At 48.7% G+C, this 12,421-nt stretch overlaps 2 protein-coding genes across 6 annotated transcripts in view; one reads left to right on the top strand and one right to left on the bottom strand.

Moving 5' to 3' along the window:
• Window positions 1-12,421, bottom strand: part of WHAMM (WASP homolog associated with actin, golgi membranes and microtubules) — a 69,407-nt gene that overhangs the window by 39,074 nt on the left and 17,912 nt on the right. The gene's annotated exons all lie outside the window — the stretch shown is intronic.
• FSD2 (fibronectin type III and SPRY domain containing 2) overlaps window positions 1-12,421 on the top strand; it is a 42,750-nt gene that overhangs the window by 16,791 nt on the left and 13,538 nt on the right. For all 3 annotated transcript variants that reach the window (XM_077873687.1, XM_077873681.1, XM_077873692.1), the window contains exons 2-9: window positions 832-1,494; window positions 1,620-1,715; window positions 3,001-3,231; window positions 4,448-4,470; window positions 5,718-5,839; window positions 8,840-8,995; window positions 11,140-11,274; window positions 12,012-12,162. In XM_077873687.1, the coding sequence (XP_077729813.1) occupies window positions 889-1,494; window positions 1,620-1,715; window positions 3,001-3,231; window positions 4,448-4,470; window positions 5,718-5,839; window positions 8,840-8,995; window positions 11,140-11,274; window positions 12,012-12,162 (1,520 nt within the window). In that variant the 5' untranslated portion in view covers window positions 832-888. The remainder of the gene's footprint in view (window positions 1-831; window positions 1,495-1,619; window positions 1,716-3,000; window positions 3,232-4,447; window positions 4,471-5,717; window positions 5,840-8,839; window positions 8,996-11,139; window positions 11,275-12,011; window positions 12,163-12,421) is intronic.

Raw genomic sequence — 12,421 nt, 5'->3', positions numbered from 1 at the left:
TTGATTTTGGCTCAGGTCATGCTCTCAGGGTCATGAGATCCAGGCCTGCATGGGGCTCTGCACTGGGCATGGAGCCTACTTAAGATTATCTCTCTCCCTCTCCCCACTCTAAAAAATTTGTGATAGATATTTTTATATAGAAACGTTTTTTCTCCTGTATTGAATATTTCCCTTCAGGGTACTCATGAAGATTACTAACTTAAAGAGGGTGAACATTTTTAAGGCTCCTGATCTGTGTTGTCCCATTTGCTCTCCAGAAAGTTGGGGCTAGTATACATCCCAAACTGCAGCATGTGAGCATACTCACTTTGCTGTACCCTACCCAGTCTTGGGTAACATTCTTATATTTTTAAATATTTGCTCACTGGAAAGGCTAAATGGCATCTTACTTATTTGTTCTCTATTACTCATAAGGATAGACCATTTCCCAAATGTTTTTGCACAAGTGATTATTTTGTGAGTTGTCCTTGCACACTAACTTATTGAGATCTTATTTTTTTTTCTATCAATTTATACTATTTGTTTAGTAATAACTGCCCAAGTCACTTTGCTTTATTTGGCCTCTGTTTATTTGTTTTAATGAAGAGGAAACTATTGAAATTTCTTTGGTAATATCTGGTCCTCTTTAAGCTTAGAAAGTCCCTCCTTCCTGGAGAAAGTAAACCTCTCTTTGTAGATGGTTCAAAGTAAAACCGTAGCTGAGCTGCCTTTTTAAATTAAAAAAGTTTAGAAAACATTTTTTTTAATTGTGAATGAGCGAGACCAATCTAATGACCATGTACTGGGATGGCCTTCTCATGAATGGGGTTGCTCACTCTTTCTGTGTCCTAGACCCCAGGACGCCCAGTGGGAGCTGCGGGGCAGGAACTCTGCAGGTGCAGAGGCGCCATGGACGGGGAGGCTGCAGGGGCACCCGAACTGCGCCCAGCCCGGGCACCCCAGGACTTCCACTTCTACCCCATGGATCTGTATGACCCCGAAGACCGGCTGCACCTCTTCCCGGAAGAACACTTGCAGACAGGGAGAGAAGTGCAGGCCGAGATGACCGGCGAGCCCAAGGGGGCGGCCCCGAGAGACCTGGAGGAGGACGTGGAAGAGCTTGTCCATTTATACGCACTTGGAGACGGCAGCGAGTGGGACGCGGAGCTCGTGGACGGAAGCTCGCCCCATCTGGAGGTTTGGGAGCAGCGGCCGCGCATGGCCGGGGCACACAGGGACTGGAGTCTGGGTGCAGAGGCCGAGGCCGGGGACCGGGGCTGCGCGGGTTGGGGTGCACCTGCCCCCAGCCGGGACCTGCGAGAAGCCTACAGGTACTCGCATGGCCGGGCCAGCGAGGAGTACGAGTGCTATGTGATCCCCGAGGAGGAGGACGAGGATGAAGCCGCCTTGGTCTTCTGCGTCACTTGCAAAGCTCCGGTGAGGGCATTGGAGGTTTCTGATGAGCACAGAGAGCACGAGGTGACCCCACTCAGCAAGGCCCTGGAAAGCGCCAAGGTAAATAAATGTTCTGTCTGTAGCACATATATATCTCAGGTAGGCAAGCAGAGAATGAATGGAAATGCCTTCTACAGAAGAGAGAATAGAACACTAATGTCTCCTTGCTAACCTCTGTTTGCTAGGATGAAATTCACAAAAACATGTTCAAATTGGAAAAGCAGATCATCGAGATGGAGAATTTTGCAAATCACTTGGAAGAGGTTTTCATCACTGTGGAGGTAAGAGCAGGTGATGGACCCATCAGTCACACGCTGGCTTCCGCAGGTGGTGGAGTCTGTAGCTGTTGTCAGGTGTGGGTTAGAGACTGCCTCCCTACTGCCCTAGTAGGGGACCTTAGGAGGATCTATCTTCTGGAACCAGGTACCTGTCCACATTCTCTCCTGAACTGGAAGCTTCTCTGTCTTTCTAGCCTCAGCCCTACTGCCAGGTGGGGCTCTTGCACGGCCCAGGCTTGACAGGGCCCTGCAAGGCAGCCATCCTTCCTTGTTCCTTTCCCCAGCTGTTCTCTGTATCTTATCAGATTAATACACATTTGTGCCTGTCACCAAACATGTCACAGCCCTGGGTCAGCCTCTGAGACATGTAGTACCACTGTGATGCCAGCACTCAGCCTCACCATCCAGATAAAGTGCCCCAGGACAGAGAATTGGGAGACTTTCTACCTCCCTTCTCTTCATGCAAGTGCTCCGCTTCTATTAATCTGCAGGAGCATCTCATATGAATTAGCTGAGCCCAGGCCCCTTTCCTGTGAAGCTGGACCTTCTTCACCACCAGTCTTAAGAGGGAGGAGAACTATGGCACAAATCCCTTCTGCAGGGTACAGGGAAGGAACAAGCGAAGGTAGTGGTAGGAATAAGTGTGCCTGGACAGAACTCCCTATACTCCCACTGGCAGTGCATCTCAGATCAAAGTCAATCACCCTCAGGGAAGACTCTGAGTCTTCTCGTTTACACCGACACCAGTGCCATTCTGAGCTAATCTTGTGCACATAGAAGAGGCTCAGCAAATACTCCCTGAATCCTAAGGGCTTCTTCTTTGGAAATGTCTCTGTTATCTGGTGAGGGTGACATCGGTCAGAACCTGCAGAGCTCTCTTGACTTTCCAACCTAAGTAAGAGGACCAGTAGTTGATGGGCTTTAATTAATATTACACATCTGCTGTGCCCCAGGATTAAGTACTGTCACAAGTCTCCCCCTGTCATCCTGCACTCCCATCCATTAGGCAGTGCCATCTGGCCACAACCCTTCCTCCCCTGGGTGAGGGTTGCAAAATGCTGCCAGGAGAGAAAGCAGTGCTTCTCATTGAGATTATCCCAGGGGTTCTAGCTGCAGACTCCTCTTCCTAGCTCCTGCTGTGCACACCCCCGGCATCCTGGCAGAAGAAGCTAAGACCAGGGAGGTGACTAAGATATCTCTGGGTGGATACGTTTTCATGCCCCAAATGGTTCTGTTGCCAACACACCACATTTCACCAAGCTGATGGCTGAGGTCAACTATCTTGCAGGAGAACTTCGGAAGACAGGAACAAAACTTTGAGTCACATTACAACGAGATCTTAGAAACACTCGCTCAAAAATATGAAGAAAAAATACAAGCTCTAGGGGAGAAAAAGAAAGCAAAGTTGGAAACCTTGTATGGACAGCTGGTCAGCTGTGGGGAAAACCTCGACACCTGCAAGGAACTCATGGAAAACATAGAGGAGATGTGCCATGAGGAGAAGGTTGACTTCATCAAGGTCAGTCATGAGGTGACATGAGGTCAGGAACCCAAGTCACAGTATGGCTAGGACAGGTTAGAGCAGCCCGTCTCTGCCTGGAGACCTTGCAGTTGACTGCTGTGGGCAGCATCCATCTGATTGCTGGATGTTCATGATGGCAAGGTGGTCTCCCGTGTCCCTGCGCAGCTTTGCCACGAGAGGCTGAGCCGACTGGGACATGACTGACCCCTCCCCTGCACCATTACTGAAGCCTCCAGGGGGCTCAGCCCCTCTGTACTAGAGATCTGTCTCCTCACCCAGGAATTGAGCAACATCAGCACTCAAGAGTTTTCTTGTCCACCCTAGGTGGCCTCTCAGAGCCTGGCGGCGGGGGGTGGTGGTATGTGTGTCCAGGCTAAAAAGGCACCTCTGACTCTCCAGTTATAAGGGCACCAATTTGAAATTTTTATAAATTCAAACATGCCACCCTCAAAGTCCATTTCTTAATTTCTTTGAAATCCAGTTAGATCTGACCTCAAGGCCCCAGGCTGCTGGGCTGTGGGAATTTTAATCTCAGTCAGAGGTGGGGTCCCCTTTCTTCACAAGGACCCACAGGAATATGGGACAGTTGTGGTGTCAGGGATGTGAGGGAGGGGCCTTCAGCCACCAGAGCTCCCCCAGTTGCCAAATATGGCCTGCACTCTGCCCCTGCCCACAGTGGTGCCTCAGAACCCAGCAGCACTTCCTTCCTGCCATGCCTGGGACAAGGGACCCACAACAGAAGCTGAAAAGCAAGTGGGGAGGTACCATTAGAGCCCCCAACATGCAGACGTTTTGAACCACTGGCCCCACAATATCACTGTATCTCAGAGACATAATCCCGAATGTGTAGAAAGCGATATGAGCAAAAACGTTCTCACTGGTATTGGAAATGATGAGACCTTAGAAACAGCCAAAATGTCCATTAACAGAGGAATGGTTCAATAAACAATGGAGTTCCCTTTCAATGGATGGTTACTCAGTCTTTCAAACTGATTGTGTGAAACAGCACCTGTAGTGGGAGCGCTCACGCAACTCATGGGGAGGAGCTGGGAGAGGAGTATGGAGCCAGTGCTCGGCTTGGCACAATGATCTTGCTAGAGTGGGGGCTATGGCTGCTCAGTTTTAAGATGTGTTTTTATCATTATATACTTTGAAAAGGAAATTCATTTCCAAAATTGGTTTAATATTTTCTCCTTTTCCTCCTCCTTTTTAGGACGCCGTGGCCATGGCTGACAGGTAATACTTTTGTCCTGAAATATATATATATATATATATATATATATATATATATATATATATATATTTTTTTTTTTTTTTTTAAAGATTTATTTATTCATGATAGACACAGAGAGAGGGGGGCGGGCAGAGACACTGGAGGGAGAAGCAGGCTCCATGCCAGGAGCCCGACGCGGGACCCGATCCCGGGACTCCAGGATCGCGCCCTGGGCCAAAGGCAGGCACCAAACCACCGAGCCACCCAGGGATCCCCCTTGAAATATATTTTCTTATACTGTTTGTTCTCCTCTAGTCTTCCAAATAGATTTGGTTCCACTTGGGTATATGATCCCAGTTTCAGCTTTTGTGTCTGCCCAGAAGATCTGATAGCACTGGCTTTGGAGGGATGATGGGGGTCACAAGGACCCGCTAGTACCAAATCTCAAGATCCCAGGGCTAGAAGCAAGAGGCCCAGCCAGCAAGCCCGAGGTCAGGTCTCCTCCATGAGCCCCTCCTTTCACCAGGAGGAGCCAGGATCCAGTGTCTCCAGCACCCACCCCCAAGCTGTGCCAAGATCCAGACTATGTACCACAGAAAATACACACATTGTAGAATCAGACAGGAGTTCAAATCCTGCTACCCCGATGTCCCTGGGCTAGTCCAGCCAGTCTAAAATCCACCTTCCTTATCTGCAGACAGGATAGTTTTATGGGAATTAAAGGAGGCAGTGTCTGTAAAGCAATGCTGAAACTTGATAATATAAGGATTAAGAGAACTGGGTAAAGACACACCTGGTTTCAAATTCTGCCCCTGCGACTTACAAACCCCATGACTGCCAAGAGGCAAGAAAATTCAGAGAACCCGTCCACTGTCAGCAGGTGGAGTACCCTTGGCCCCATGGAGAAGAAACCCCAGAGTCTGTACATCATGGGGCCTAGGGTGGCCTGGGGGTGGGAGCCTCCAGGTCAGCACCCAAAAGGTCTTCCAGGGGGCACAGATGTGGAACTCTTAGGTGCGTGCCCCCCAAAATGACCCCACCTTTTCCCCTCCCATCAAATGCAGAAATCAATCCACCCCATCCCCACTGGAGACCCCCTGGGTCAGTCACCAAAGCAGATGGCAGAAGGCAGCCAGCGGCATGTTCAAATAAAGAAAGAAAAATTCAGCAAAGAGGCCCTTCGCACCTATTACCAGTCATCCAGCTCCTTAGACATACCCCCAGGAGTACACCCCTTTGTTCTTATCAGTGTGTCTTTTTATACCAACAGACTTGGAAAATTCTTGAATACAGAAACAGATGTGGAAATCTCTGCACAGCCCGACTTTGAAGATCAGACCTTGGACTTCTCTGACGTAGAGCAGCTGATGGGCTCCATTAACACCATCCCAGGTGCACGTTTACCCTGTGTGTGCACCTCACAGAAAGTTCAAGTTCCCTGAGCTTTGATAGTTAAAAACATCATAAAGATTTAAGAGCAAAGTTTTTTTTTTTCATTCAAATTTCATGTCTTTATGGCTTGTACGAGTGAGAATAGAGGCTGACCTCCCTCTGGGGTAAGTACCCACCTCACTTCCAGGGAGTCAACCAACATTTGGCCCCAGGCAGCCTTGAAATACTTTTTGTTTATAGGCTGCCCAGATTCATAAACACCTGTTCTGCCTGAGTCACTCCAAGTGAGCAGCCTGAAGTTTATTTACTTAAATAGCACAGCAGCTAGGAAGTGAGCTTTGGGATCCTGTGGAGCTGGTGAGAATCCCAGGCCTGCCACTTCATAGCTGTGTGACTCTGGACAACTTACCTAACTTCTCTGAGTCTTGATTTCCTTGTCTGCAAAATGAACATAATAATGCCTCCTGGGATATGGTAAGAATTACATGAGGTAATACATGTATGGCATGTCACATGGTACCAGAAAGCTCCTAAAAATATCATTGTGATTATTTATTTCTAAGAATAATCCTGTATTCAGGGTTTTGGTTTTCTTTTTCTTTTTTTTTTCTTGGCTGCACACCTCTTTCTCACCAACACCCAATTACATCGTAAAAATATTGTGTATATCATTTAGATTTTTCCTTTGCACAGGTTTTTAAAATTTTTTATTTTTTTTTAATTTTTTAAAAATTTTTTTATTTATTCATGAGAAACTCACGGAGAGAGGTGGAGACACAGGCAGAGGGAGAAGCAGGCTCCATGCAGGGAGCCTGATGTGGGACTCGATCCCGGGTCTCCAGGATCACGCCTGGGCCAAAGGCAGGTGCTAAACCATTGAGCCACCCAGGGATCCCCTGCACAAGTTTTTTAAAATAAAAAGGGAATTCTTCTGTTTTGCAACCTTATTTTATCAAAACAATTATGATTAATATTTTCTTGTACTGATCTATAACATCATTTTAATATATACATTAATTTGTTTACTTAATCCTCAACTGGATGGGATACTGGACATCCATTCTTAGACTCATGGTTCAAGGGATGATTTCTTTTTCTTCCTCTAAGTAATTTATACATATAAATAAAATTTAAGTTCAATTTGCCAACATACAGTGTAACACCAGTGCTCATCTCATCATGTGCCCTCCTTAATATGCATCACCCAGCTACCCCATCCCCCCACCCACCTTTCCTTCTGCAACCCTTTGTTTCCCAGAGTTAGGAGTCTCTCATGGTTTGTCTTCCTCTCTAATTTTTTTCCACTCAGTTTCCCTCCTTTCCCTTATGGTCCCTTCACTATTTCTTATATTCCACATATGAGTGAAACCATATTATAATTGTTTTCTCTGATTGATTTCACTCAGCATAACACCCTCCAGTTCCATCCATGTCAAAGTAAATGATAGGTATTCATCCTTTCTAATGGCTGAGTAATAGTCCATTGTATCTATATACCACATCTTTATCCATTCATCTGTCGAAGGACATCATGGCTCCTCTCACAGTTTGGCTATTGTGGACATTGCTGCTATGAACATTGGGGTGCAGGTGTCCCTTTGTTTCACTACATCTGTATCTTTGGGGCAAATACCCAGTAGTGCAATTGCTGGGTCATAGGATAGTTCTATTTTTAACTTCTTGAGGAACTTCCATCCTGTTTTCCAGAGTGGTTGTACCAGCTGGCATTCCCACCAACAATCCAAGAGAGTTCCCCTTTCTCCACATCCTCACCAACATTTGTTGTTTCCTGTCTTGTTAATTTTACCCATTCTCACCGGGGTAAAGTGGTATCTCATTGTGGTTTTGATTTGTGTTTTTCAAGGGGTAATTTCACTGAGCTATGATGAGCTTTCCCATCCTAGGGATGGTGCTGCCCAAATAATCAGGCCCAAACATTTGGAAGGAAAGGCAGTATCACCCATGTCAGAGTTTGAAAAACATTGACACTTCTCTTCACCCCCAAGTCCAGGTTCCATGCAGACTACCACCCTCCCGCCTGCATTCGGAGCCTCCTTTGTGGAGTACCTACCCCAGGGCCACCCCTCTTCTTACTGAAGCTCCTGATGTTCTTGCTGCGGGGCCATTCCTTGCAGGGTATAGAAAGACACATGCTGTGTATCCCGGACTTTGTCATTTGGGGATACGGGTTCTTCCTCCTCCTCCTCTCCTTTGTCACGTTAGGACCTTCCAGCCCCTGACCAGGGAAGAAAGGCTGAGCAGTGGCTAAGTAAACTCTTTTGAGTTTGGTCATGCTCTTACCTGGACTGAGCAATGTCAGAATTGGAAGCTAAGGTGGTCGTACAAAGGCTGGGTTGGAGGGAAGAATCATGGAGGGAAACAAGCAGTGCTTCCTACATATGTGTCAGTCTGGAGAGTGGGAAGACAGAAGTATCAACCTCCAGAGAACAAAAGAATCAACGCAGTTGCTGGAGTCTGATGATAATGGTTCCCAAAAGCACAATTTCACCCAACCCAGTCTTCTCTCATTATAACAAAGACATGGCTGTTGGATGGGTCCCCCAAGGAAAACAGAGCTTCCCTGTTGAAGGCTTCTCGGACTCCTTGGTTCACTTCAGGGCTGCAGATAGCACTGCTGTGGTCCTGGCTGTCTTCCATCTTTGGATGATGTAGAAGGGGCCAAAGGACCCATACCTAGGGCAGGTCCGGCAAACCACAATACAGCCCAAGCTGGAGGGGATTTGTCACCAACCCCTTCTCCCCAAGCTTGCGTGGATTTGTCAGAGCAAGAATGGACATGCTGGTTGTTGCTTGCAGACTCAAGGTTGAGGGGTTTGGCTTTCCTGACCTTGTCCAATCTGGGCTGCTGCTTCTACTTCCAAAGCCTGTAGGTGTGTGTCGGGGGGGGGGTGCAATAGTCCTATGACAGGGGTCACGCCCATCCCACACCTCTACAAGGCTTCTCACTTGTGTTTGTCTTTCTCTATTGTCTTCATCTAGCTCCTTCTGCTCCAGTGATAAACCCACAGACCCCTAACTCAGCCACGGGATCCTCTGTCCGTGTGTGCTGGAGCTTATACTCTGATGACACCGTGGAGAGCTATCAGCTGTCCTATCGGCCAATGCAGGACAGCTTACCTGGGAAGGACCCAGAAGGTGAGGCTCTGCTAAGAACACACTAGTGCTCTGGAATGGCTGAGGGCCCTCAGAGGTTAGGGCCCTGCCTTCCTAGCACTCAGAAGGGCGGAGGTGGGATGCATCTGCGCATCCAGCTCCTTGGAGCTGTCATGATCCAGGAGCTACTCAGAGGACAGGATGCAGGCAGGTGAGCGTGACAGAAAGGGTGAGAAAGGCAAATTGGGGCCCGGCTGGGAGAGTCACAAGGCCAGGCTAAGGTGTCTGGAGTGTAGATAGAGCTGTCAGGTCAGAGTTGCCCTTGGGATGAAGTCCTGGATGCCCTGGATGCCCTGTGTGCACGAAGGGTGGGGATGCCTCTCCTGGAGGAGGCCCAATTGGGCTGTCTGGGTTCCAGTGGGCCTAGCATGTGAGGGGAGGGGAGGCTGGCTCTTCTCAGAGCAACCCTGTGCTGGTAGAAACTGGAGGGGTAGCATGGAGACCCCCATGAAGGGTGAGGGGGCCTCTGCAGCCTGGAAGGGCCACTGCTGCTCAGATTCACATTCCCAGGTTGAGCAACCTCCTGGGAATGGACCCTCACCTCCCAGTGGGCAGCCCATCCTCCTCCCCGGGAAATGGAGCTGGCTGGTGTGGGGCTAGGCCCGGGGTAGTTGCCTCCCTCCACCCCACATAACAGATAAGCCATGTGTCTGTTGAGAAGAGAGGCCCAGACAGTGGAGGAGCCCTAGTTGAGTGCCTGAAGGAATTCCAGGACCAAGGCTAGCCTGGCAAGACCTGTCCCGTGGCAATGGAGGCAGAGTGAGATTGGTGGCAGGGCCTTAGGGATTTCCACTTTATGAATACAGAGACTGAGACCCCGGAGAGAAGCAAGCTGTCCATGGGGACACGTGGGTGATAGCAGAACCAGGACAAGAATCAAGTCTGCAGGCTCCCTGTAGAGAGGTTTTGTTTTTTTTTTTTTAAGATTTTATTTATTTATTCATGATAGGCAGAGAGAGAGAGAGAGAGAGAGAGGCAGAGGGAGAAGCAGGCTTCATGCCAGGAGCCCAACGCGGGACTCAATCCCGGGACTCCAGGATCGCGCCCTGGGCCAAAGGCAGGCGCCAAACCGCTGAGCCACCCAGGGATCCCCCCTGTACAGAGCTTTGCTCGCTGTACCAGGCCAGGCAGGTGAAGGGGTCAAAGTGCTGAAAGTGAGGACTGTTTTTCTGCCCAGGATGTAGGAAGGAACGGGAATTCTTAAGGAAAGTAAGTCTAACTGATGCTGAGTGAGGTCGGGATAAGGTGAACAGATGGTGAGGGTGGTCTGAACAAAGACTAAAGTTAGGGTATAGTGGGGAAAGAGGAAGACTTGGAACAGGAGATCAGAGACCAAGAAGCCAGACCTGACTGAGCCCAACTCTTGTCGTGAATTGACCCTGCTGGCACTCTATGAAGATACACAGAGGAAGCCAGGATATTTGGGCTGTGTCATGACCATCTGTGAAGACCTTTTTAATGGACCACTTTGCAATAAAAGAACTGTTATCAGAGGGTGGATTAATGACATATCACTGCCTTCCAAGAATCTGGGGAGGTTTGGAGGTATAGCAGTTAGAACACCTTAGCCCACTCTACTGTATGCATCTATATAGAACTTATTGCTTAACATGACAAACATAAACTGTTTCTTATAATTCTGTGAGTTAGCTGTCCATTCTTCTGGTCTGGGCTTGAGTAGGGCTGGATGGTCTAGGATAGCCTCACTTACAAATCTGGGGACTTGGCTGGGATGGATGAGATGACCTGGATGTCTGGGGCCCTCTGTCCACCTGGTCTCATTGTCCAGAAGGCTGGCTTGGGCCTGTTCACATGGAAATGGATGTGTTCTCAGCAGCAAAAAGACAAGCGCCTGCTCACAGGCATTCCCCAAGCCTCTGCTAGCATCCTGTTTGCTGCTGTCCCATCGGCTACAGCAAGTCATATGGCTGAGCCCATCAAGGGAGGGCAGGAAAAAATGAACCTCTTGAAAGAGTAGGGAGTCAAACTGCAGTGGAGTGCACGTGTAGGGGTGGGAGGAATCTGTGGCCAATTTTGTAATCTACTACAGGGAGATTCAGCACAACTCATTTGGAGCTATTGGCCTATTTTTAGGGTTGAATCATGTCCCTTTTTTTTTCCCCCAGAGTTTACAATGACTGTCAAAGAAACATATTGCTCAGTGACAAATCTTATGCCAAATACCCAGTATGAATTTTGGGTCACAGCTCAGAACAGGACTGGCCCCAGCCCTGCCAGCGAGTGTGTGGTGTACATGACAGGTAATTGGGGTCACTTGTTTCTGGAGCAGGACCTTCATTCCAGGGGGACACAGGAGTCACAGCTTTCTAGATGTGGCAAGACCCTCGATCTTATTTGGCAGGGCAGGAACAGCTGTATATTTTCTTTCATGCAATACATGCAATCTGTATTCCGAGGATGGAAGGGACATTCGCTCAGAGTTGGTCTCAAAATATCAAAAAAGCCCTGCTCCTAATCGCAGGGCCATAGAACCCTTTAGCCACCTTCTGCTCCAGGAACATGGGAAGGGGATTCTCTGTGTCTTTGTCCATTTGGGCGGCCGTAACAGAACACCACAGACAGAGTGGCTTATAACTGACACATGTTTATTTCTCTCAGTTGTGGAGGCTGGAAGGTCCAAGATCAAGGTGTTGGCATATTCAGTGTCTGATGAGAAGCCTTCCTGGTTTGGAGATGGTGGGCTGTGTTCCAGCTGTGTCCTCACACAGCAGAAAGGGGCCACAGAGCTCTTTCATTCTCTTTTATAAAAGACGTCCTCCCTCTCCTCTCCCAGAGATCCCACACACCATAATGTGGGGAAGTAGGTTTTCAGCACATGAATTTGGCGGGAGGAGGGAGGGGGGCACAGAGCCTCTGTCTGTTGCACCTGCTTTGCTTTTTCTTGCACTGAATCTCTTCTGTGCAAGGACAGTGGCCATGCTGTGTGGCCCCGTGCCGGACACATGGCTGTCTTCCTCTCCCTTTGTCCTGTACCTAGCGCCTTCCCCGCCCATCATAAAAAGCAAAGAGATACAGAGCTGCGAGGAGGCAGCGCTGATTTGCTGGGAGTCCGGAAACCTGAATCCCGTGGACTCTTACACAGTGGAACTGACCCAGGCAGAAACGCCTGAACCCTCAGGTGTAACCGAGTGAGTCACGGGGGGATGTTTGCTGGGAGCAAGAGGCCTTGACACCTCATATGGTGACCCAGCTCAGGCAATGCATGGGGCCTAGAGTAGAGGTCGGTGGTTGGAGTTTGGGGCACATGGGAACCTTAATTTGGGGCTGCTTCGATTTCATGAGAAGTTGCTGGAATGTTATTACTGAAGGCACATGTCAGGTAAATAAATGGTTTAAGTGTCGGGTTGGCTTTCTCAGCCCAACAACGATTTACAGTTCATTATTCCT

This window comes from Canis aureus, chromosome 2 (genome assembly GCF_053574225.1).
Source record: "Canis aureus isolate CA01 chromosome 2, VMU_Caureus_v.1.0, whole genome shotgun sequence".
Classification (NCBI taxonomy): Eukaryota; Metazoa; Chordata; class Mammalia; order Carnivora; family Canidae; genus Canis; species Canis aureus.
The sequence above is the reverse complement of the archived record's forward strand: the minus strand, read 5'-3'. Positions and strand labels throughout refer to the sequence as shown.